This window comes from Myotis yumanensis, unplaced genomic scaffold (assembly GCF_028538775.1).
Source record: "Myotis yumanensis isolate MYYU_CA2020_CCGP unplaced genomic scaffold, mMyoYum1.0.hap1 SCAF_5, whole genome shotgun sequence".
Classification (NCBI taxonomy): domain Eukaryota; kingdom Metazoa; phylum Chordata; class Mammalia; order Chiroptera; family Vespertilionidae; genus Myotis; species Myotis yumanensis.
In genome coordinates this window covers 714,737-739,713 of record NW_027223756.1, presented here as the reverse complement: position 1 = coordinate 739,713, position 24,977 = coordinate 714,737, and the positions used below count along the sequence as shown (strand labels likewise).

The 24,977-nt window shown below is 68.2% G+C and overlaps 1 protein-coding gene across 1 annotated transcript; it reads left to right on the top strand.

Annotated features, from left to right (window-relative positions):
- The first annotated feature begins 584 nt into the window (after positions 1 to 584).
- On the top strand, positions 585 to 24,977 carry INTS1 (integrator complex subunit 1). The gene is made up of 46 exons (XM_070414250.1): positions 585 to 907; positions 1,158 to 1,451; positions 3,133 to 3,329; positions 3,514 to 3,651; positions 3,906 to 4,065; positions 4,209 to 4,317; positions 4,763 to 4,949; positions 5,032 to 5,177; positions 5,290 to 5,431; positions 6,222 to 6,398; positions 6,932 to 7,040; positions 7,214 to 7,334; positions 7,760 to 7,837; positions 8,332 to 8,489; positions 8,762 to 8,858; positions 9,554 to 9,645; positions 9,809 to 9,869; positions 10,521 to 10,718; positions 10,934 to 11,063; positions 11,261 to 11,440; positions 11,522 to 11,671; positions 12,036 to 12,326; positions 12,867 to 13,034; positions 13,111 to 13,222; positions 13,747 to 13,908; positions 14,354 to 14,500; positions 14,775 to 14,873; positions 15,062 to 15,186; positions 16,012 to 16,266; positions 16,613 to 16,772; positions 17,054 to 17,194; positions 17,456 to 17,627; positions 17,703 to 17,826; positions 18,442 to 18,572; positions 19,105 to 19,192; positions 19,286 to 19,497; positions 19,624 to 19,747; positions 20,771 to 20,904; positions 21,187 to 21,379; positions 21,815 to 21,942; positions 22,091 to 22,203; positions 22,887 to 23,000; positions 23,668 to 23,738; positions 24,148 to 24,239; positions 24,358 to 24,467; positions 24,561 to 24,977. Exons 1-46 carry the CDS (start codon positions 850 to 852, stop codon positions 24,674 to 24,676), a joined length of 6,564 nt encoding a protein of 2,187 aa, XP_070270351.1. The 5' UTR covers positions 585 to 849; the 3' UTR covers positions 24,677 to 24,977.

Below are 24,977 nucleotides of genomic sequence, written 5' to 3'. Positions count from 1 at the left end.
TTAGAGACCCTATGGCTCCCCCAGAGGAGGTCGCAGGCAAGGACTGGGCTTTGGGCCAGGCTGTTGCTCCAGGTTCATTGCTCCTGGTGGGGAGGCGGCTGCTGAGGCCCTAGGATGGCCCGAGACCCCCAAGAAGAGGAGGCGGCTGGGTGGCTGTGATAGTGACCCCCGCGCAGGCCAGGAGCCCCAGGCTGTGATGAGGGGCGGCCTCCATGCCCAGGGACCGGCTGGAGTTGGCAAGTCCCTCCTGCTCTTCCTGTGTCCCCTGGGCCCCTCCTGCCTCCCACATGGGGACCCCAGAGCCTCCCTGGGGCCCACAAATGGGAGAGCAGGTCTCTGAAGGCCCCGCATGTAGACGAGAACCCCGACGCTACTCTTTCTAGCGGGGACCCAGGGGCCTGCACCGGGACAGACACCTGCGGCTGCGGGACAGCGCCGGCCTCCCGCCGCCAGAGGGCGCTGCAGGCCCCGCGCAGGCGCCGCAGCCCCTCTCGCCTCCGTGCCCGCCCTCCCCGCCGGGTTGTTTTGCTTCTGGTTTTTCCGGAAGTTGATTCGCTAAAGTCGACTTCCGGTTCCGGAGTAGCCTTGGTGGTGGCAGCGGCGGGCGATCGGTGCCGAGCGTAGCTGGTGGCGCCTCGCGGCTGCCGGCGGCCCCGACCCCGACCCCCGGCGGCTCTGAGGCGGCGCTCGCGCGGCTCCTTCGGGCCGCTCCGCCAGGCGGGGCCCGTTCGCCCCCGGCCCGAGGCTGACGTGGCCGCGGGAGGAATGAATGAGCGAGCGGGCGAGCGCGCGCCAGGCGCCGCTGTCCCCCGGTGACGGCCCCGCGCGGGGCGGCGAGCAGGCGACGCGATGAACCGCGCCAAGGCCCCCGCCGTGCGCAGGCCCAGCGCCGCGGCCAAGACCTCAGGTGCGCGACCCCCTGCGGCGGCTACGGCTGCGGGAGGCGGCGGGGCACCCCGGCCCGCCCCAGGCCTCCCCCTTTGCCAGCTGGGGCCGCGGGCGCGCAGCTTGGCCTCGGTGCCCGGAGTCCCCGTCTGTGCAGACACGGGTGCCCGGCTGGCAGGCCCCGCGGTGGCGGGAGGTGGGTCCCGGCCCGGTCCCCCGCCCCGGCCGCTCGGTGAAGGCGCACGCGTCCCCCCCCCCCCCCCCCCCCGCAGGGCACCCCCCGCCCGGCGACTTCATCGCCCTGGGCTCCAAGGGCCAGGCCAGCGACTCCAAAGCGGCGTCGGCCCTGCTGAAGCCCGCGCCCCCCGGCCTCCCGAACGAGCGCAAGAGGGATGCCGCCGCCGCCGCCCTGGCCGGAGCCTCGGCCCTGCCTGGCCTGGCCAAGCGCCCCAAGCTGCCCGCCACGCCCCCGCTGAGTGCCCTGGGCCGCCTGGCCGAGGCCGCGGTGGCGGAAAAGCGCGCCATCTCTCCGTCGATTAAAGAGCCGTCCGTGGTCCCCATCGAAGGTAAGTCGGACCCCAGACTCCCCCTGAGGATGTCGCCCACCCCGTCCCTCCCCCCGGGAGCCGTGGGGCCACTTCCAGGCCGAGCACTGGGGGACGGGGGAGGGGGGAGGGGGGAGGGGGGCCTGCACCTCTTGTGCCTCCGAATTCTGTCGGGTGCGGTGACCAGGACAGAGGCACAGCCCCGATCCTGTTGTTGACACCAAGCCTCCAGTTCTGCAGCGCAGCCTGCCCCGCTTCCTGCCTCACGTCCCCATGGATCCTTCCTGGTGGCTCCGTGACCCGTAGGTCAGACCTGTCAGCTGTCAAAGGGCTGCAGAGGTTGGGCGTCTAGGTGCTCGCTGACAGCTTGGGGGAGGGGCCTCATGGAGGGCGGAGGGCTCGCAGGCAGAGGGTCCCGGAGAAGGACCGCCAGGCCGAAGCCCGCCCCCCCACCCCCTCCCCGCAGCTAGAGCTGTGCTCGGGGAACAGCGAGGCCTGGGTGCACGCAGGGGTCAGGGGTCAGGGGTCAGGGCCCAGGCCAGCGGTGGGGGGAGGCTTGCGCTCCACTCGGTGCCACTAGGGACCCCAGGGACCGCAGGGTCGGGGACACGGCTTTGGAAGTGAGTCAGGCGACAGCTGCCCCTGACCTTGACCTTCGTCCGGGGCCTCACCTGGGCCACTCGCGCTGGCGGAGCCTGAGCGTCTACAGGGCTGAGGCTGAGACGCTCACTTACTGGCCGAGCTCCGTTTTTTGGTTTTTAGCATCACCTCCCTGGAAGGTGGTGGTGAAAAGTGAAATGTGGTTACTTAAGAACATTCTGGATGGTAACCGACTATAGTTTTTTTTACTGGTTAGAGAGAGAGAGAGGGGAAGGGAGAGAGAAACGTCGATGAGAAACATCGATCGCTACCTCCTGCACGACCCCCACGGGGAGGGAGCCCAGACCCCGGGCCTGTGCCCCGACTGGGAATGGAAGGGCCGCCTCTCGTTGCTGGGAAGACGCTCAGCCAGCAGAGCCGCACCAGCCCGGGCACGTTTTCCGCAGAACAGGGAAGAGGCTGCTCCGCTGTTTAATGCCCGGCCTTGAGGGTGTCGTCAAGGCGGGCCTTGCTCACTCCCAGCGCCTCCGACCCGCCCTGTGGGCGCGTACTAGGTGGGCGACGCTCTGTGGGGAAGCAGGTGCCAGTGCTAAGTCTGCAGCTGAGGAAGTTAAGAGAACAAATGCATGAAACTCTAAGGGCTCTTTGCAAAGACACTGAGGCAGGCGCCTGTGCGGGGGTGGGGTAACCATGAGGGACAGACCCCCCCCCCCTCCCGCCCCCCCGCCGGAGCGGCCGCCACTAGAAAGAACAGTAAGGCTCTGAATGGCATTGTGCTCATTAATTTGAAAACTTGGGACGAATTGAACAACTTATAGAAATATAGACGTGTTGCGGGACAAGTCGGGGGAGGTGTGGGAGGCAGAGAGAGGTCAGGAGGTGGCTGGTCCGCACGTAGGCCATCGGGCGCCCCGCCTGCCCGGCCGTCACTGTCCTGCTTGTTCCCTGAGTGGTCGAGCCCCTGCCCTGCTCCCCCTGCTGGGGACTGCTGTTCCCGGAGCAGCCAGCGGGGCCATCGCCCGAGACCCTCGCTTGTGGGGTGGCCGGTCCCGTGACTTTGGGGGGAACCCGATGGGCAGCCTCTGCGCCTCCTGCTCTGCAGTCCCGCCCCCGGCGCTGCTGGACGAGATCGAGGCTGCCGAGCTGGAGGGCAATGACGACAGGATCGAGGGCGTGCTGTGCGGGGCCGTGAAGCAGCTGAAGGTCACCCGGGCCAAGCCTGACAGCACCCTGTACCTGAGCCTCATGTACCTGGCCAAGATCAAGCCCAACATCTTCGCCACAGAAGGGGTCATCGAGGTGAGGGCGGGTGGAGGGGAGCAGGCCCGGGCTGTGCTGCTGCTCCGTCCCAGCCACGCACACGCACACGCACACGTGTGCACACGCACACGCACACACGTGCACACGCACACGCACACGCCCTCCCCCAGCAGCTGGCTCTGCCGTGTGCAGGCGAGGCTGACCCGGGTGCCGTCTCCCACAGGCGCTCTGCAGCCTCCTGCGGCGGGACGCCTCCATCAACTTCAAGGCCAAGGGCAACAGCCTGGTGTCCGTGCTGGCCTGCAACCTGCTCATGGCCGCCTACGAGGAGGACGAGAACTGGCCTGAGATCTTTGTCAAGGTGAGTCACCACCGCTGCTTGGGGTGAAGAGGACTGAGTGCCCGGGAGAGGAGGAGAAAGAAGCAAACAGCGTTCCCTCGGGGGCGGCTGTCCGATGGCCCTGGACGTCTTCTCTCCTGCACGGGCCGCTGGCGGCTTCCTGGGAGCCCCCTCCAGGCAGCTGGCAGCGTGTGGGAAAGCACTTGCCTTGCTTCTCCCCACGGCCCAGCGCTCGAGCTGCCCGAGGGCCTGGACATCAGCCTCTGTCCCCGCAGGTGTACATTGAGGACTCCCTGGGGGAGCGGATCTGGGTGGACAGCCCGCACTGCAAGGCGTTCGTGGACAACATCCAGACGGCGTTCAACACCAGGATGCCCCCCAAGAGCATGCTCCTGCAGGGGGAGGCCGGGCGCGGCGGCGGGGACCTCAGTGCTGGTGAGGGAAGCCGGTCGGCTGGGGAGGGAACGGGGTTTCAGCGGAAGGGCGGCTGGGGTGACTCCCGCCAGGGAGCCCGGCATTAGGGGAGCAGGTGCTCGCGGGACAGGCGGGTGCACGTCCTATGAGGCCTCCATCTGCAGGGAGCAGCCCGCACCCCTCCCTCACTGAGGAGGAGGACAGCCAGACGGAGCTGCTGATCGCCGAGGAGAAGCTGAGCCCGGAGCAGCAGGAGGGCCAGCTCATGCCCAGGTAGGTGCGGCCCGGCCCCAGCTGTGAGTGTGAGTGTGAGTGTGTGTGTGAGAGTGAGTGTGCATGTGAGTGTGTGGGTGTGTGTGAGTGTGTGTGTAAGTGTGTGTGTGAGTGTGAGTCTGTGTGAGAGTGAGTGTGCATGTGTGTGTGTGTGTGTCAGTGTGTGTGTGTGAGAGTGTGCATGTGAATGTGTGTGTGTGTCAGTGTGTGTATGTGTGTGTGTCAGTAAGTGTGTGTGTGTGTGAGAGTGAGTATGCATGTGAGTATGTCAGTGAGTGTGAGTGAGTGTGTGAGTGAGTGTGTGTGAGTGAGTGTGTGAGTGTGAGTGTCAGTAAGCGTGTGTGTGTGTGGGGGGGGGGGGGGCTGGCTGGAAGGCAGGCGGTGGGCTCTGAGGAGAGCCGCCCTCCCTCCCTCCTGCCTCCTCCCTCCCTCCCCTCTGGCCTAGGTATGAAGACCTCACGGAGAGCGTGGAGGAGTATGTTCTGGACATGCTGCGGGACCAGCTCAACCGGCGCCAGCCCATTGACAACGTCTCGCGGAACCTCCTGCGGCTCCTCACCTCCACCTGCGGGTACAAGGAAGTGCGGCTGATGACGGTGCAGAAGCTGGAGATGTGGCTGCAGAACCCCAAGGTGAGGGCAGCACACGGGGTCGCCTCCTGGGCCCGGCCTGTGGCCGAGCCTCGGGGCAGGTGGTGACTCGGCCTCCCTCCAGCTGACACGGCCGGCCCAGGACCTGCTGATGTCCGTGTGCATGAACTGCAACACGCACGGCGCGGAGGACATGGACGTCATCTCCCACTTGATCAAGATCCGCCTCAAGCCCAAGGTTCTCCTCAACCACTACATGCTCTGCATCAGGTGCGGCCGGGGCAGGAGGGCGGCTGGGGCAGGAGGGCCGCCGGGACCGGAGGGGGCCTGGGGCAGCCCGGTCCGCGCTCACCCACCGCCTATCTGCTCGGCCCGTGTCCAGGGAGCTGCTGAACGCGCACAAGGACAACCTGGGCACCACCATCAAGTTCGTGATTTTCAACGAGCTATCCAACGCCCGGAACCCGAACAACATGCAGATCCTGTACACGGTGCTGCAGCACAGCGCGGAGCTGGCCCCCAAGGTAGGGCGGCCGCTGTGCGGTCCTGTGCCTCCGGGTGGGAGAGGGCGCTGGCCTCATCGCCGAGCCAGGTGTCTAGCCGAAGCCGCCGTGTGGCGCCCAGTGCGTGGGAGAACGCTCGAAGGGGTGGCGGGCCGGGCCCAGGGCACTGGGAGCGCTCGAGTCTGTCTGACTCGCACTCAGCTCCAGAGGGTCCCTCAGGTGTCCCTCAGCTCCTGGCACTGGCCTGGGCCCAGCAGTGAGTCTCGTGTTCAGTGTCCCTTCTGAAGAGACCTGAGAACAGCACTCCTGTGACCAACGTGCCAGGTTTTTAACCACTTGGTTGTGTGTGAAGTATCACGTGGACACTGCCAGACGTCACGGCTGCCCCCTCTCCTGTGGCCGGTGTGTCAGGAGAGGTGATGGGCCAGGGGTCTGCTTGGAGTTGGTGTGGGGCTGAGCCGCTGCTCAGCCCGAGGGCTTGGGTGCCCTGCAGCCCGTCTGCTGAGTCATCTGTCTCCTCACTTAGCGAGGACCAGCTCCCACAGGGCAGCTGCCGGCGGGGGGCGTTATGATGCAGCGCTGCTCTCGAGCCCGGCTGTGCAGCACACAGGCTCGCCCCGCGGCCTGGCATCGGGCCGGGTGGGTCCATGCTGGGCGTGACTGCGCGTTAGCACGCCCTGTGGTGCTTTGGGAAAACAGGCGGGCACCGGGTCCTGGAAGGGCTGGGGGCTCTGGCAGGGCCGAGCCAGGCCCTGGGGGCGGGCCTGGGGTGCGGGCGCTGGTGCTGAGCTCCCTGCTGGTCTCTCCCCAGTTCCTGGCGATGGTGTTCCAGGACCTGCTGACCAACAAGGACGACTACCTGCGGGCCTCGCGGGCCCTGCTGCGGGAGATCATCAAACAGACCAAGCACGAGATCAACTTCCAGGCCTTCTGCCTGGGGCTCATGCAGGAGCGCAAGGAGCCGCAGTACCTGGACATGGAGTTCAAGGTGGGCGCTCACGCTCGCTGCCTCTCGTGCCGTTTGTATGCACTCAGCTACATGCAGTGCCCACGTGTGCAGCAGCCAGTCCCAGGGGGCAGTGGGGCTCTGTCCTGTGAGGACCAGGGAGGGGCTAGCCAGGGACCCCTCTGGGCTGGGTGTGGAGGTGGGGACAGATGGGAGCTGGAGGGCCGGGAAGCCAGGGCATGGGGACTGCGCGGACTGGGTCTGCTCTGGGTGGGATTTAGAGTGAGCGATGGGGTGGAGGGAGGTTTGCTGAAACGCAGGGATTGGAGCCGGGTGTGGAGGACGTCAGATGCCACGAGGCCGTGTGGTGCACGCTTCTCCAGGCAGGCGCTCGTCCAGCCCTATGGGCTGCATCTCCCTCCCACAGGCTCTTGGTCTCTCGACCTCCTCCCGCCTGGCCCTCTCCTGGGACGGGCTTACCCAGCGCCGTATGGACCGGTGTCCTGTCCAGCGGCCTGTGTGCTCGGCCCGGGTGAGGCCTGGGTGTAAGCCGCTGTGCGGGGCTGTGCTTGCAGGAGCGGTTCGTGGTGCACATCACAGACGTGCTGGCCGTGTCCATGATGCTGGGCATCACGGCCCAGGTGAAGGAGGCCGGCATCGCCTGGGACAAGGGCGAGAAGAAGAGTAAGGATCAGGCCAGGCTTGACTGTCGGGGTCCCGGTCGGAGACAGCAGGGCGCCGGGGTGCTCCTGGGGCTGCCGGCCGTGCCCCAGCGCCCAGCCTGACCTGGACCCTGGGAGGCGTTGGCGGCCGTGAGCTGCGTGCAGGCGCCCCAGTGACCTGCGTGTCCCTTTCAGACCTCGAGGTGCTGCGCTCCTTCCAGAACCAGATCGCCGCCATCCAGAGGGACGCGGTCTGGTGGCTGCACACCGTCGTCCCCTCCATCAGCAAGATGGCCCCCAAGGACTACGTGCACTGGTGCGGCCTGGGGCCGTGCTGCCCCGATGGCACCGGGAGGGACAGGGCTGGCCGCGCAGGAGCCTGTCTGTCCCCTTGGATGTGGCCACTGGCTGACACGAGCCTCAGGAGCCAGTGGGCAGCAGCAGCCCCTCGTGCTGCTGACACGGGGTCACCCTGTGCTGTGACCTCGGGCAGACCTTCCGGATGGGGCGGAGGTGGGGTCCCGCCTGCCCGGGGTTGGGGCGTGTACACACCCTCTGTCACCTGCCAGCCCGCACGCCTTGTCGGGGCTGCTTGTCGGGGCTGCTGCCGGCTCTCGGGAAGGCGTGGGGCGTCGCAGGCTTAGGAAATAGGTGCCCCTGGGAGACGCGCCCGCCTTGGGGCTGACGGGCGGCCGGCGAGGGCCCTGGGCACCACGTGACGCGCTGCCTCCCTCCCCGCAGCCTCCACAAGGTGCTCTTCACAGAGCAGCCCGAGACCTACTACAAGTGGGACAACTGGCCGCCCGAGAGCGACCGCAAGTGAGCGCGCTCGTGGGCGGGTGGGCGGGGCCTGCTTCAGGACGAGTCCACGCGTCCCTGCCCCCCGCCGCCGCCTCCTGTGCCACCTTCTCTCCCAGAGATGGAGCTCCGCCGGGGGCTCCCATCTCCACCCCTGATGGCTCCCAAACAGCTGCCCTCCTTCCAAACCGCTGCGCACACGTCCTTCCCCACTGGGCAGTCCCGCTCTGCCTCCCCCGAGCCCAGCGCCTCCGCCCCGTGCACCCTCCTCAGTCCCTGCTGCTGGTGCAGCTCACTCCGCACGCCCCCCTCGTCCATTTGGGGGCTCGCAGGCTCTGCTGGCCGCCCCTCACTCTGAGCCTCCAAAGGGCCGGCACCTTCTCACGCTCCTCCCTGGAGGCCAGGCCGTGTCCACAGAGGCCTCAGGAACAAGTGGCCCCTTTGGCACTTGGCACTGGGGTCACCTGCCGGTCTGGCTGGCCCCCCGAGCCCAGCCTCTCCCTGCTCCCCCGCAGCTTCTTCCTCCGCCTGTGCTCCGAGGTGCCCATCCTGGAGGACACGCTGATGCGTATCCTGGTCGTCGGGCTGTCCCGCGAGCTCCCGCTTGGCCCTGCGGACGCCATGGAGCTTGCTGACCACCTGGTGAAGCGGGCTGCGGCCGTGCAGGCGGACGGTAAGGGTCCCTCGGGGCTTGTCCTGGCCCAGTTGGCGCCGGCCGCCCGCCAGGGGCTCAGGTCAGCTCTCCCTGCCCGCTGTGCTGCTACCCCCAGCAGTCCTGCCTGCTCGCTAGACCAGCTCAGGCGCCACCCAGTGAAGGCTTGCCTCAGTTTCCCCAGGGCGGCTCCTCCTGGTGCCCGTCAGTCCTCCCTCCATCCCATCTTCTGGGGAGCAGGCCCGTCTTCTTGCTCCTGGTGCCACGGCCTGACCCTGGGCCTTGCTTTTCAGACGTGGAAGTGCTGAAGGTGGAGCGGGTCCAGCTGCTTGACGCCGTCCTGAACCTGTGCACCTACCACCACCCCGAGAACATCCAGCTGCCCCCGGGGTAGGCCTGGGCGCGCCTGGTCTGGATCCCCTTGTTCTGCCCTGATGCCCCCTCCCTCCCCCAGGGGCTGAGGCCAGCCCACTGGAGTCCGAGGCGCTTTCCTGCTGGGGTGCGGGGGCCCCTGTTCTCCCTCGGGTCTCGGGCTGGCCCTATGTTGTCACACGCACGCTTTGTCTCTGGACAACGCCGCTCTGTCCCGCAGCCCTGTGTGGAGAGCCCACGTGTGCTTTCCTCGTCTGAAGTTCGTGAGTCACACAGGCTGGGCAACCGTCGCCACCCCTGAATTTTAGAACCTCCCCCCAAAGACAGGCACAGGCCCGGGCTGCGAAACTTATTTATTTATTTATTTATTTATAATACGTTTTTATTGATTTCAGAGAGAAAGGGAGAGGGGGGAGAGAGAGAGAGAAACATTAATGATGAGAATCATTGATCGGCTGCCTCCTGCACACCCCACACTGGGGATCGAGCCCGCAACCTGGGCGTGTGCCCTTGACTGGAATTGAACCTGGGACCCTTCAGTCCGCAGGCCGATGCTCTATTCACTGAGCAAACCGGCCAGGCCCGGGCTGTGAACTTGAAAGCAGTTGCCGAGCTGGTCAGTCCCTGACGCGTGCGGAAGCCGCCTGGCCAGGACCTAGGCTCGTCGCTGACTTGTGCGGCTGAGGCTGGCTGTCGACGCCCTTGTGTTTCAGGTATCAGCCTCCCAACCTCGCCATCTCCACCCTCTACTGGAAGGCCTGGCCCCTCCTGCTGGTTGTCGCTGCGTTCAACCCGGAGAACATCGGTGAGCCCTCGGCCACACGGCTCTTCCTTTGGGCGTCTGGCCTGTCAGGACCTGGGGGAGCTGGCTGGGCCCTGGATCACGGGCTGGGAAGGGGACCCCGGTGCTGGTGGTGGCTAAGTGGGGTGCTGTGTCCGGCTGCCACCTGCTATCTCCTTGCCCTCAGGTCTGGCCGCCTGGGAGGAGTACCCCACGCTGAAGATGCTCATGGAGATGGTGATGACCAAGTACGCTGGCTCGCCCACGGCTGACGGACCCTGAGGGGCGGCCGTCTGTGCCGGGAGGTGGAGCGCAGACCGAGCTGCGCTGGGGTCCCTGTTCCTTGTGGGCTCGTTTCTGAATCTCCGTCTCCAGAGCTTTACTCCCTCCTCCTGGCTGCAGGGTGGGGACAGGCACTGAGGCTGCAGGATTGGCCTGGGGGCACACGTGTCGGGTCAGGCAGAGGGTGGTGTGATGTAGGACAGAATGGAGAGGAATGGGGGGCCAGACTGGGTGAGGCCGACGGAGCCAAGGTGGTTTGTCAGGAGCAGGTGTGAAAGCTGCTGGGGCCGACAGGTGACCCGCCTCTATGCACGGCAGGCCCGGCTCAGCCTGAGCGCCTCGCTCGCTCCTCAGTGAGCCCAGAAAGCGGCGCTGTGTGCGCACGTGTGCGGCTCTGCGTGTGGCCCAGGCTGGGGACACGGCTCCGTGTACACCTCGGGCTGTTGTGCGGAGGGCGAGCGGGTAGCCAGGCCTGGGCTCCAGAGAACACGGGGCTCCCGTACGGACGTCTGGCTTGGATTGCGGGGCTCCCAGTGGGGCCTGACGGCTGAAGCTGAGCACCAGGCAGGGGCCCTGAGCGCCTCGATGCCTGGTGACCGCTCCCCTTCTGGCCTCAGCAACTACTCCTACCCGCCGTGCACCCTGACGGACGAGGAGACCCGCACCGAGATGCTGAACCGCGAGCTGCAGACCTCCCAGCGGGAGAAGCAGGAGATCCTGGCCTTTGAGGGGCACCTGGCAGCCGCCTCCACCAAGCAGACCATCACCGAGAACAGCAGCCTCCTCCTGTCGCAGCTCACCAGCCTCGACCCCCAGTACGAGCTGCGCTGAGTCCCCGCCCCTCGGCTCTTACTGAGCCTGGCGTGGGGGTGGCGGGGGGAGTCGCCCTGAGACGGCGTGGCCTGGGGAGGCTGAGAGCGGCAGGGCTGGGAGGAGGGAGCCTCGGGGGCAGCAGGCGTCCTGGCCCCACCTCTGCTGCCCGGCGGCTGTGTGTGACCGGCCTCTCACGTCGTGTGCTCTGGGCTCGCAGGGGGCCCCCGCGGAGGCCGCCCCCTCACATCCTGGACCAAGTGAAAAGCCTCAACCAGTCCCTGCGCCTCGGGCACCTGCTGTGTCGGAGCCGAAACCCAGACTTCCTGCTCAACATCATCCAGAGGCAGGCGAGTGCGGGTGGGGCGGGCGGACGGGCCCTGCCGGGCTGCCGCACCCCAGCCCTGGTCAGCCCATGCCAGGCAGGGCCGGACAGGACTGCGTGCACGGCAGCAGGGACAGGGCCTGTGGCGTGGGCCCGGGCGAGGGGCGGGGGAGGGGACGAGGACGGCCAGAAGCTGAAGGAGCTGCGTCCCGGCCCCTGCAGGCCTCCTCGCAGTCCATGCCCTGGCTGGCTGACCTGGTGCAGGCCAGCGAGGGCTCCCTGGACGTGCTGCCCGTGCAGTGCCTGTGCGAGTTCCTGCTGCACGACGCTGCTGATGACGCCGCCTCCGGGGAGGAGGAGGAGGAGGTCGGGAGCAAGGAACAGAAGGCCAAGAAGCGGCAGGTGGGTGCTGGCCCCACCCCTCGCCTCCCTCTTGCCCCCCCTCTCTCCCCGGCCCACCCTGAGGTCCCCTTGTCCCCGCAGAGGCAACAGAAGCAGCAGCAGCTATTGGGCCGCCTGCAGGACCTGCTGCTGGGCCCCAAGGCGGACGAGCAGACCACGTGCGAGGTGCTGGACTACTTCCTGCGGCGCCTCGGCTCCTCACAGGTGGCCTCCCGGGTGCTGGCCATGAAGGTGAGGGCAGCCGCCCGCTGTCCTGTGCGCGCTACCCCGCAGGCGGCTCCTCCCAGCCGGTGGCCGTGCCCACCAGGTCTCCTGCCTGGTTCTCACAGGAGGGCTGTGCGGGTGACACCCCAGACCCGCCTCTGCCCTCTCCCCGTGTCCCTCCCGGGCAGCTGGGAGCCTGGCGTGCGTGTCTCCGGGCCGCTGACACGTGCTTGTGCTGCTCTCTCCGCTGGGGCAGCTCTAACAGGACGCAGTCCGTCCGTGGAGCCTGCGTGCGCCCTGGGCTTCAGGAGCCTGTTCGTCCCCCTCTCCGCCCCGTCGGGGTGCCCTGCGGAGGCGTGGTGGAGGCCCGCTGACCCCCGTCTGCTTGCAGGGCCTGTCCCTGGTGCTGTCGGAGGGCAGCCTGCGTGACCGGGACGGGGAGGAGAAGGAGCCCCCGGCGGAGGAGGACTCGGGGGACGCGGAGACGCTGCAGGGCTACCAGTGGCTGCTGCGCGACCTGCCCCGGCTGCCCCTGTTCCACAGCGTCAGCGCCTCCACCGCCCTGGCGCTGCAGCAGGCTGTGCACATGGAGACCGACCCGCAGACGGTCAGCGCCTACCTGGTCTACCTGTCCCAGCACACGCCCGTGGAGGAGCAGGGCCCGCACAGCGACCTGGCGCTGGTGAGGGGCTTGGTTCCACGCGGGACTTCGTTCAGAGCTGGCAGCAGGGGCGGGAACCGGGCCACTTGCTGCCCGATGAGCCGCCATGGCCCCAGGCCTGGCTGCCCTGCTGCTCTGGGTGCTGCTGGGAGGGCCCACGTCTGTCCTCGTTTCCGTGGATCTGCTTTCCGTGGCGGCAGCTCGGCAGTGGGCTCCTGCGAGCGAGCCCTCGATGAGGGCCGCACGGAGAGCACGGTCCCCTGTGGGGCGGGGCCTTTGCCGGGTCCAGCACATGGTGCACAGCCTCCCTGTGGGTCCTGAGGTCACACTCCTGTCGCTCGTGGGATGGTGTCCGCGGACCCTCTCCACGCTGGGTGGGTGGCTCTTGTCAGGGCTGTGTCCCCTCCAGGGCGTGCCAGGCCCCTGCCCTTCTCCCAGCCCTGTTGGCACTTCTTGTCTGTGTGTCTGAGGCCCCTGCCGTGGGTGCCAGGCTGAGCGTGGTGTGGTGTCCGGGGCAGCCTTGGTGCCGCGAGAGGAGCTGCTGACGGCTTGCTCCCCCAGGACGTGGCCCGGCTCATTGTGGAGCGCTCCACCATCATGTCCCACCTCTTCTCCAAGCGCTCCTGCAGCGCCGAGTCGGACGCCGTGCTGGCCGCGCTGCTCTCCATCTTCTCCCGCTACGTCCGGCGCATGCGCAAGAGCAAGGAGGGGGAGGAGGTGTACAGCTGGGTAAGGCAGGCAGCCGCCTCCCTGGAGCCCACCCACCCCTGGAGCCCACCCGCCCTCACGCCTCCTCTCCCTGCAGTCAGAGTCGCAGGACCAGGTCTTCCTTCGCTGGAGCAGCGGGGAGACGGCCACCATGCACATCCTGGTGGTGCACGCCATGGTCATCTTGCTGACGCTGGGGCCGCCCCGCGGTGAGCAGCCTGTGGGGAAGCGGGGGGGGGTGGCGGCCGGGTCTGTCCCGCAGGTTTGCTGCTTCACGTGGAGGAGCCTGCCCACCTCGTGGGTGCAGAGTCGGAGGGCCCCGCCCTCATGGGTGTCCCCTGGAGTGGACATGTTGGGGAGTCCTCTCCCTGCCTGTCCAGAGGCTTGTGGGGGAGTACACAGCAGCACCCACACGGTCGGACCACAGATGGACAGGCCGTGACTCCTCACTGCCCGGCCACACTGGCCTGTGGTATGTAATGACCATGGGCAGTGCCCGGGTGCCTTCCTGTGCTCGCGCCCCTTCTCCTGGCCCAGCAGGAAAACGGGGTTTCACGAAGGACAAGTCCACTTTGAGCTGATTCTCCGCGATCCCCCAGAGCCTAGACTTTCCCGGACAAGACGAGGAAGCACCCACTTCCCCCGCCTGGGCTCCCCCCGCTGGCCTCAGTGCGCGGGGCCGGGGCTCCTCGGCCGAGCCGTGTCTGCTGCTGACCCCGTTGTCTCTCCCCAGCGGGTGACGAGGAGTTCCAGGCCCTGCTGGACATCTGGTTCCCCGAGAAGAAGCCCCTGCCCACGGCCTTCCTGGTGGACACGTCCGAGGAGGCGCTGCTGCTGCCGGACTGGCTGAAGCTGCGCATGATCCGCTCCGAGGTCCCGCGGCTGGTGGACGCAGGTATGGCCTGGGCTGGGCTGGGCGGGCGGGGGCGGGGAGGCTCCGCAGAGAGCCTGTCCTGAGCCCTCACCTCAGGAGTGAGGGGGCCTGGCGTGAGCCGTCCATGGGGACAGGGACCCAGCCACCCGGAACTTAGAGGGGAAGGAAGGCAGGGCCGCTCCTGGTGCTGGAAGATGTCCCGTTGGGCGGTGCAGGCAGGGCTGGGCGCAGGAAGCAGCTTAGGGAGTGGTGGCTGCCTGGGCGGATGGGAGGATGTGCTTGAAGGAGCCTGGACCCCTGGGAGGCTCGGGAGCCACGGGGGGTCTGGGGAGCTCAGAGCCAAGAGGCCAGAAGCCGCGGGGCTGGCACACAGCTGTGGAGCGAGCGTGGGACCCGGCGGCACCGCAAGCTGCCTTCGGGGTGGGAGAACCGGCCCCGGGTGCTGGCTGAGTGCGTGTGGCCGCAGCCCTGCAGGACCTGGAGCCCCAGCAGCTGCTGCTGTTCGTGCAGTCCTTCGGCATCCCCGTGTCCAGCATGAGCAAGCTCCTGCAGCACCTGGACCAGGCCGTGGCCCACGACCCCCAGACCCTGGAGCAGAACATCATGGACAAGAGTAAGGGCTGGGTTCCCGAGCTGGCCTGTCAGTGTCCGGGACCTGGCGGTCAGCCCAGGGCTTGGGATCTGAGGGGGCGGGGGGAGGGGGGCTGTAGCTCCGAGCAGGAGTAGAGGCTGGGTTGTCAGGAGAGGCCAGGCCGTCCCTGTCCATGGAGCCAGCCGTGCATCAGCACACCCTTGGGTGGGGTGCCCAACACTCCTGCTCCTGCTGGCGGGCCCGGGGGGGGGCCCAGCTCCGCCCGTGGTGTTTACTCCCAGCTGCTGCTTCACAGATTACATGGCTCACCTGGTGGAGGTGCAGCACGAGCGAGGAGCGTCCGGAGGCCAGACGTTCCACTCCCTGCTCACGGCCTCCCTGCCCCCGCGGCGAGGTACCAGCCCAGCCCAGACCCAGGGGAAATGGTGGCTGCTAGCCAGCGTCTGGGCTCCTGCCCCCGGCCCCGCACAGCCCACACGTCTGCTCTTCTCTCGGGTGGGGGCCTGATGAGGCGGGCCCTGTTGGCGGGGTCCCGGTTGAGACTGGCGGGGACTCTGAGCTGACGCCTCCCTCTTCCTGCAGACAGTGCCGAGGCGCCAAAACCCAAAAGCAGCCCGGAGCCGCCTCCGGGCCAGGGCAGGATCCGGGCCATGACTCAGGTGCGGGTGCTCGGCCCCGAGGACGACCTGGCCAGCATGTTCCTGCAGGTGCGGCCACACTGCCGGGCCTAGAGCCGGCGTCCCAGCTGTCCCTCTCCTCCTCCTGCCCGGGAGGGCTTGACCCTGAGACTCGCTGACCCTCCCGGTGCCCCCGTGTCCTCCCCCAGAACAGCAGGCTCAGAACAGGCCCGCCTCTGGGTGGTTGTAAGACTCGTTCAGTGTGGAGAACGGCCCAGAGGTGCCATGGCTCCCACCACCGCCCAGCAGCAGTGGCCGGCCTCTGGCCTGGCTCCAGCGGGCACCTGCCCTCGTGTGTCCGGCGAGCCTGCATGTCACAGGCGTGGCCGTGCGTGTGCCTTTGCGTCCTTATTGAGAAGGGGCTCGAGTGCGACACACTGTCCAGAGTGTGTTTTGGCGATTCCTGGTGCATTCAGTGTGCAGCCTGCCTCTGGCTGACTGTAGGCCCCGTGCCCCGCTCTCCGCCCGCCCTCCCTCCTGCGTCCCTGCTTTCCCTCTTCCTGACACGTGCACACGAGCCCCGTGGTGGTGGTCCTGTGTCCGTGTGTGTTCCCTCCACGTGCAGCCATGTTTACCAGGCGCAGGACCACCTTTCTACTCGCACGCTCGCACTCTCCCTGCACCTCCCGCCGGGGAGGCCGCCCTGTGGATGGAGGGCCGAGGTGGCAGTGTGCTCGCTGTGCTCTCGCTCCTGAGCTGGGGTCCCCACGCAGGCCCTGGCCCTCCCTGGACGGAGAGCCTTGCAGGGACTGGCCTCGGGCCAAGAAGGGGGCGTGGTCGTGATGGGCGCAGGGTGAGGCCTGAGGGCCCCTTTCGGCCGCATCTGTGCCGACCACTGCCCTTTCCTCTGCCCAGGTCTTCCCGCTGAGCCCAGGCCCACGGTGGCAGATCTCCAGCGCCCGCCCTGTGGCCCTGGCGCTGCAGCAGGCCCTGGGCCAGGAGCTGGCGAGAGTCCGCCAGGGGAGCCCTGAGGGGACGGGCGTCGCGGTGCGCCTGCTGCAGGCCATGGCCTCGCTGCTGAACTCCCCGCACGGGGGGGCCCTGGCGGTGTCCATGCAGCGGCACCACTTCCTGGCCTGCCCTCTGCTGCGCCTGCTCAGCCAGTACCAGGTGGGCGTGTCCGCACGGAGGGTGGGGCTGGGTGGTCGCCCTCGCTGCAAAGTGTCCAGCCAGGAGCCGAGGGGTGGTTTTCGCTGAGTGCCTCCCCCCTGGACGCACTGATCGGCCAATCGCCGTACCTGCTCAGGTTTACGTGCGGGTGTATTTATTGCTTGTGTCTCTGCCTGTTACGTTCACTTAATCTCCCGCCCTTGCTGCCCCCGAGGCCCGCAGTGGGTTCAGGTGACGACTGAGGCCCTGGGGCACCTGGGAGCACTGTTGACAGGTGCTGTGACCGTGTCCCCGGCCACAGCCTGGCGGCCTGAGCAGCGTAGCCATGTGCCGTGTTGTCCCACAGCGCTGCATGCCCCAGGACTCTGGCTTCTCGTCGCTTTTCCTCCAAGTGCTCATGCAGATGCTGCAGTGGCTGGACAGCCCCGGCGTGGAGGCCGGGCCCCTACAGGCCCAGCTCAAGCTGTTTGCCACTCAGTACTCGGCCCAGCGCAGGATCAGCGACGGTGAGGGCGGGTGGGGTTGAGCCGTGTGCTGGTCCGTGGGGAGCGACGGCCTTGTTGGCACAGGCAGCTGTGTGCTCAGGTCTGCGTGCCCTGAGTGCCTGATTGGCTCCTGTGGGTGAGGCCAGGCCGTGTAGGGTAGTGCTTTGGGGAGGCTCCCAGGGAGGGAAGGGCAGGTGGGCCCCGAGGGGGTCGGCAGTTCCGGGGCTCTCGGACAGACCAGCTGACAGAGGTGGGGGTAGAGGCCACGCCGGGCCCGGGGTCACACAGGCGTGTTCCTGCAGTGCGGAGCGGGTTCCTGCACCTGGCGGAGGCCCTGGCCTTCCGTGGGGACATGGAGGTGGTCAGCTCCACCGTCCGGGCCCTCGTTGCCACCCTGAGGGCCGGGGAGAAGTGTGGTGTGGAGCCTGAGCTTATCAGCAAAGGTATGTGGGCCTGGGAGGACCCCTGGCGCCCCTGCTGCCCCCGCCGAGGCCCCCACCCAACACCCTGAGCCAGTCCCGTGGCTCCCCAGCTCTCACCCTGAGGCAGGTCCCAAGCTGCACCCACTGCTGGCCGGCCTGGGCTGGCACACCGGCCCCTGTTGGCACAGGATCGGGGACTGTCTCTGGAGTCAGGTGGTCAGAGGGCCACCGGCTCCATCCGAAGCTGGAATGACACACCGATCGCCTCTGTCCCTGCCACAGTCCTGCGGGGCCTGATCAGGGTGAGGTCGCCTCACCTGGAGGAGCTGTTGACGGCGCTCTTCTCGGCCGCCTCTGCCCTCCCGGCCTCCAGGCCGGTTGTGGTGGTGAGCTCCCTGCTGCTGCAGGAGGAGGAGCCCCTGGCCGCGGGGCAGCAGGACACCGATGGCAGCAGGTGAGCCTTTCGCTGCGGGGGCAGGTCTGACGGGCAGCTCTGAGGGCGTCACTGAGCCCCCTCCCCTCCCTGCAGCCTGGAGGCCGTGCGGCTGGGGCCTTGCTCGGGGCTCCTGGTGGACTGGCTGGAGACGCTGGACCCCGAGGTGATCGGCAGCTGCCCCGACCTGCAACAGAGGCTGCTGTTCTCCCGGAGCAAGGTGGGCTGCGCGGCGAGGACCGGCACCAGGGCCCTGGCCACTCCGGGGCCCTGCTTCTGCTCGCAGAGTCCGGGGCCCAGTTCTCATCCACGTTCTCTCCAAGCCCGTCACCGACCGGCCAGATCTGGTTGCTGGCACTCAGCTGGGAGGGTCGGTGCTTGTGGGCCCAGGTGCTCGCAGAGGGGACTTGGCGGTGCCATGGCTGACAGACAGGAGCGAAGCGCCGCTGTGGGGACGGGTCCTCTGAGCGGGGGTGTCGGGCCCTGCAGGGAGGGGTGGCCTCCGTGTGCCTGCCTGTCCGCAGAGGGCGCTGGAAAGCAGAGCGGACCTGGGAGGGGCTCCGAGCACTGCTCACTCGGGCTGCGCCCACTGTGGTAAATGTGAGCTGCTCGGTGCCCGGGGCTGACCCGGAGCAACCGCCAGGCCGCGAGCGGGCGAGGTTGTTCTGATGTTTCCCTCGTGTGTCCCCGTCTCCAAGGAGTCGGTTCAGCTCAGCACACCTGTCGTCTGCAGAGGGGCTGCCGGCCGGGTGCGTGGGCGGCCACTGCTGCCTCCTGGGCATGGCCCCTTCCTCTGCTCCTCGGGCAGGGCCCACCAGGCTTCCTTCCTCCCCAGGGCAAAGGCCAGCCCGGCCCCCAGGTGCCCACTTTCCGGCCCTACCTCCTGGCCCTCCTCACGCACCAGTCCAATTGGTCCACGCTGCACCGGTGCATCCGCGTCCTGCTGGGCAAGAACCGGGAGCACAGGTGAGCCCCTCCCCCACCTGCCAGGGGCCCAGCCGGGACGCGGCTCCGAGGCTCGGGCATCCGACCTGGCACCTCCCCTCCTCCTTCCTCCGGGCCCTGCAGCTCTCGCCCAGCCCTGGCTGCACCACTGCCCCAGGCAGGGCCCCGTCAGTGGGCATCGCCTCCTGGGGTACAGAGCACGCTGGCCCAGTGTCCCTGTTGCATGTGACCACCAGGGCAGGCAGCCAGGCCCGAAGCAGCCCACTCTCCCCAGGTCACGCCCACGGCTGTCCTCACACTGCCACGCGGGCACCAAATGACCCTCTGTGGCTGGCAAGTCCGGGGGTGGGCAGGGCCAGCGTGGGGCAGGGAGAGGTCAGGCAGGATGGGCCGCCCATGTCCCCTAACCGCTGATCTGGGCCCTTCATGAGGAGGGTGGTGGCCGAACCGTGTCCTCCCAGGGGGCCTGTCTCCTCCGTCTGCGCCTGCCCTGCTTTCCGTCTGTGCCCAGAAACAGACGGCCTCACACTCCTGGGGCTCCTTGCTCCCCCAGGTTTGACCCCTCGGCCTCCCTGGACTTCCTCTGGGCTTGCATCCACGTGCCTCGGATCTGGCAGGGAAGGGACCAGCGCACCCCTCAGGCAGGTCATGGGAGCACCCGCCTGCGGGCTGGGGTGACACGCGTGTGAGCCCATTGGTCCGCCCGGGGCTGGCTGACTGGGTGCCCGTTACAGAAGCGGCGGGAGGAGCTGGCGCTGCAGGTCCAGGCCCCCGAGCTCCTGGGCCTGGTGGAGCTGATCCTGGCCGAGGCCGAGACCAGGAGCCAGGACGGCGACCTCCTTCAGGCCCGGCTCCCCCTGCTGCTCAGCTGCTGCCGTGGGGACGACGACAGCATCAGGAAGGTGACGGCGCACCTGACCGGCTGCATCCAGCAGTGGGGTGACAGGTGAGGGTGTCCCTGCGCTGATGGGAGCGCCACAGTGTGAGCCGGGCTGGGCTCCGGCAGCAGGAGGCGCCCTGGCCCTCACCCCCGCTTCCCCCCCCCTTCCCCCCCCCCCCCCCCCGTCCCCAGCCTGCCAGGCCAGCGCTGCCAGGACCTGCTTGTGCAGCTCTACCTGCAGCGGCCAGAGCTCCGCGTGCACGCGCCCGAGGTCTTGCTGCGCAGCGTGGGCGCCACCGCCAGCAGCATCTGCAAGGTGAGCCGATGCCCTGCTCGCTGCGTCTGCTGCTTCTGAGGTGGGCACAGGGACACGTTTCCTCAGATTTGAGAACGAAGCAGGAGTCCGGTGCGAGGCGGGGTCGTGTCTGGGCAGCCTGTGCCTGCGACCGTGTGGAGGCGCTCGGGTGTGGCTTTTCTCCTTAGAAGTCCTCGGTGTGGAGCAGAGACCCGTGTCTTCCTGCGTCCCCGTCCTTCCTCAGTGAGGGATCCCGGCCCAGGGCGTGTGGTGCGGGTGGTGAGGTTTGACGTGTGCCCTGAGACGGCGCACAGCCAGCAAGCGTGCCGTCGCCCGGGGCGCCCTCTGCCCCTCCCCGTCACCTCGTCACCTCCGCTCTCCCCGCGTTAGCTGCGCTTTCTGTGGACAGACTCGGTGCGCCCTCTGGGCGGCTCCTGTCACTCATGTAGTTCCTTTGAGACCCACACAGGACACAGCTGCATGGGTGGTGCGTTTCTTCGTGGTTGCGTGGCTTCTGCCATGGGCCAGGCCCACCTGCTTGTTGTCTCCTCTGGTGGGCCCTGAGGGGCACCTGCCTCCACTTCTCCTGAGGGTGGGCGGGGTGGTGGGCGGGGCCTCCGCACCGGGCGGGAGGAGTTGCTGTCTTCTGACCACTCTCCTCCCGTTCTGTGCATGTCTCTAATGCTCCATGCACAGCGTAGGCTTCCCCCACTCGCCAGGTCATTTCGGCAGAAGTGAGAGCTTTTGTTCTGTGGAAAGGGATTGACTCAAGTGTGTGTGTGTGTGTGTGTGTGTGTGCACGTGCGCGCGCGCGCACTTGTCTAGAAACCTTGGCTGGGGCTTGCCAACCTGCAGGGACGCTGGGGGAAGGAAGGCTTCCCTGGTCACTGCTGGCCTGCCGGGTCCTGGAGGACGGGGACCTTGGCCCCCGGACCCCGCACGCCCCGTGGTGACCTGTTGCAGCTCCTTCAGGGGCACAGGCTCTGGGCGGGCAGCGAGGTGTGCAGGCAGCAAGCAGCCCAGCCTCTGACCCCTTCCTCTCAGCTGGATGTGCTCACACACCGCTTCATCACCCTCCTCGCCGACACCAGCGACTCCCGGGCGTCTGAGAGCCGCGTGGCTGACGCCAACATGGCCTGTCGGAAGCTGGCGGTGGCTCACCCCCTCCTGCTGCTCAGGTACGGCCTCCCCACTCCCGAAGCCGTTTGAGAGCAGGTCTGGGCTGACAGCTGACGCGGGCACATGCACAGCCTAGCCAGGCGCTGGAGCCCAGCAGCTGGGCCTCGGCGGGAGGGCAGGGGCACCCAGACCAGGGCGCTGGCGCGTAGCACCTCCTCATAGACCTGGGACCAGGCACGGTGGGCCAGACCTCGGATCAGCTGGGCGTCCAGCCGACTCTGGTGGGGTCTACCCATTGGCGGGCGGGCAGGCGAACCACCCAGCGCGCTTCCTGCCTCCAGGCACCTGCCCATGATCGCTGCTCTCCTGCACGGCCGCACCCACCTCAACTTCCAGGAGTTCCGGCAGCAGAACCACCTGACCTTCTTCCTGCACGTGCTGGGCGTGCTGGAGCTGCTGCAGCCGCAGGTGTTCCAGAGCGAGCACCAGGGGGCGCTGTGGGACTGCCTGCGCTCCTTCATCCGCCTGCTGCTGGTGGGTGCCGCCCTGCGCCCCGCGCCCTCTTCAGCCAGCTGCCCCCACCAGTCCCCATTCCGCTCCTCCCGCTGCTCCCACCGCCCTGGCCAGGCCCTTGGGTGGGGGCTCCTGGGGACCAGCGCCTGGGAAGGCCCCCACTTCTCAGAGGTCTGGGCAAACCCCTTGTTTTTCCAAACACAACGGGGACTCGGCTGCGTCTGTGCACCTGCTGTGCCGCTGCTGAGCCTGTGGCCCTGGGGTCACGGCTCCCTGTCTGCATGGAGGTCATGAAGGACGAGGCCCTTTGACCCTTCGGGGGCCTCCACCTACTGCCCAGTGGCCAGAGGTGGTGGTGGCCGTGGTGCCCAGGGTCCCTGGGGAGGCCTGGGAGGCAGACGGCTGGGCGGGCGTGTTCGGCTCTGAGCTCTGCATCGCTCGGCGGCCCCTTTGCAGAACTACAGGAAGTCCTCGCGCCACCTGGCCCCCTTCCTCAACAAGTTCGTGCAGTTCACCCACAAGTACGTCACCTGCAACGCGCCGGCAGCCGCCGCCTTCCTGCAGAAGCACGCGGACGCCCTCCAGTGAGTGCCCGTGGCCGTGGGTGGCCCGGGATCCTGAGGCGGGCAGCGGCCAGGTCACAGACCTGCTGCCTCCTGGGGTCGGGGCCCTGCCCCCCCCCACACCCCCCACGTGGAGCCGTGTCCTCACTGTCGCCTGTGCTCTCCCCAGCGACCTGTCCTTCGACAGCAGTGACCTGGTGATGCTCAAGTCCCTCCTCGCGGGGCTGAGCCTGCCCAGCAGGGATGGCCGAGCCAACCACGGCCTGGACGAGGAGGGAGAGGGTGAGTGGGCCCAGGGTTCTGGAGAGGTTATAGGCCTGGCCACCCCAGCAGCAGCAGCAGCCCTAGACCGGCTCAGGTGTCCCTGGGCGGCGGCCCCAGTCGCGCACGTGCAGGCAGCACTGAGGGGTGCCGTGGCCCGGGTGACCCCATAGCACCCCGCCCCACCGTGGAAGCTGGCCAGGCCCCCACTGTGCTGTCTGGCCCTCACGTGTGACAGTGACGCGGCCCCCACAGGCCGGGCCAGTGGTGCTCCTCACGTCCCCGACCAGCTAGTGATGAGTGAGCGTGTGACCACTGAGCCACAGGCGCTGGCCCTTCAGGGCTGCTCTGCTGTCCATCGCGGTGTGAGTGTGGCTCTCGGCAGTCCGTGCAGCACTTAGCACAGAGCCCAGCACTCAGGTGTCTTTATTGAGCGCCTGCTGTATGCCAGGAGAGCACAGGAAGGGAGCAGCAGGTGACAGGCGCCCCCTTGGCTCCTGTTGCATACCCTGCTGAGCGCCCTGCTCCCCTGGGGCACCTCCTGGCCCTGTGGTTCGGGGACGGTGGGCAAGGACGACCACTTGCACCCATGGGTCCTGCAGCCTCGATGTGGGTGTTTCCTGATCGCGCCCGGGCGGCCCTGCGTAGACAGCATTCCGGGACGGCCGTGTCTGCAGCCACAGGCCTGGCTTCCTGTCTTCCAGACGAGAGCTCGGCGGGCTCCCTGCCCCTGGTCAGCGTCTCCCTCTTCACCCCGCTGACCGCAGCCGAGATGGCCCCCTACATGAAGAGGCTCTCCCGAGGCCAGACCGTCGAGGGTGAGGCTGGGGCCGGGCCTAGAGCCTCCCTGCGGGGCACCCAGAGGAGCAGCCTTGCTGGCCTGGGAGGGGCGGGGCTGCTGCCTCCTGGGGGTGCAGGGGGCGCTGGAGGGAGGGCAGCCGGCTGCAGGCAAAGCAGAAGGTTGGGGAGACCCTGAAGGGGGCGGAGGTACCGGCAAAGGGGAACTGGCGGCTGGCGGCGTCTGCAGGAGAGGAGGCCTCGGGGCCGGGGCCTCGGGCTGTTGGCACCCGGGGGTGGTGCTGGGAGGCCTGGGAGTGACGTGTGCCTGGGGCTGAGCTGCCACCTGGCAGGAGGGGTGGGGCGTCTGAGGAGCCTGGCATAGACTCAGAGCCCTGGCCCTCAGGGCTGGAGAGGCTCGGGGAGGGTGTGCGCCCCTGAAAGCTCCCCGTTGGCCGGCGCCGTGGCTGGTCACTGGCCAGCAGAACGTGGGGTGCTTTCCCCTGGGCCTTACCCAGCGCCGAGGACAGTGCAGAAGGTTCCAGGAGGCGGGGGCTCCAGTGATGGGCACACTGCACCCAGGGAGCCCACAGAGCTAGGCCAGGGCCTGGGACGCTCCTGACCTCTGTCCCTGCTGGCGGGTGGCACAAGGCATTGCTGGCCGGTCCTGCTGCAGCTGCCCCCCTCGTGTGACCCCTGCCCCCACAGATCTGCTGGAGGTTCTGGGCGACATAGACGAGATGTCCCGGCGGAGACCCGAGATCCTGGGCTTCTTCTCGGTTAGTGAGCGGGGCCTCCCGGGGGTGGATCCGCTGCCCCACGTCAGCTTCTCCTGGGGTGTCGGCAGCTTGTGCTGTGCCCGCATCCGCAAGCCGCCACGGAGCAGCCCACGTGGGCCCTGGCGGGAAGCCCTGGGGGTGGGGGCAGCACATGCGGGAACCCGGCCCCCGATGCCCACGGTCGAGCCTGGACAACGGCAGGGCCACCGCTCTGCTCGGGGCTGCAACTCGCCGACGGGTCTGAGGCCCCAGCGCTGGCCAGGCAGTGGAGGGGCTTGGGAGCGGGGTTCCCGCTGCTGTCGTCGTCGTCAGCGCACCGCTGTCAGGAGGCCGTGACCCTGGGCGCTGAGGGCTTGTGCCTGCACAGCAGGCCGCCCGGTCACACCCCGCCCCTGCCCCTGCCCTGCAGACCAACCTCCAGCGGCTCATGAGCTCCGAGGAGGAGGCGTGCCGCAGCCTGGCCTTCAGCCTGGCCCTGCGCTCCATCCAGAACAACCCCAGGTGAGCCGCGTGGCGGGAGGAGTGGGGGCGGGCCTGGCCGTGGGCTCTAGAGTGGAGTCTGGAGCGTGGGCCGTCTGGGCGTCGAGGGGAGGTGCCCACTGAGCACATGCCTTCTCAGCATCGCGGCCGACTTCTTGCCCACGTTCATGTACTGCCTGGGCAGCCGGGACTTCGAGGTGGCGCAGACGGCCCTCCGGAACCTGCCAGAGTACACCCTGCTCTGCCAAGGTGCGTGCCGGCCCCGCCCCGCCCCGCCCCGCCCGCCGCCAGGCGCCGCTGCGGCCCTGCCCCTGTGGCCCACCCGCAGTCCTGTCTCCACAGAGCACGCGGCCATGCTGCTGCACCGCGCCTTCCTGGTGGGCATGTACGGCCAGGTGGACACGAGCGCCCAGATCTCTGAGGCCCTGCGGATCCTGCACATGGAGGCGGTGATGTGAGCCTGACGCCCCCCACGCGGCCTGGCCCTCGACGCGTCCACCAGGACCCCCCAGGCCAAGCCCAGACCTCCAAGGCCTCGGTTCGCTGGCCTCCTGCTGGGGGGTGGGCAGGCGGGGCTGACTGCCCAAGGCTGGGAGGGGCTGCACTCAGTCCATGGCCAGGGCTCTGGCCAGCAGCGCGGGAAGGGGGAGGGGGGGACGGGGCCACGGGGGATGGTCTGCCCGGCCTGCAGTGACTGGATTTGGCCAGTTGATCGGAGACTGTGTGAGCGGCAGGTTCGAATGAAACTTTCTGACCTCA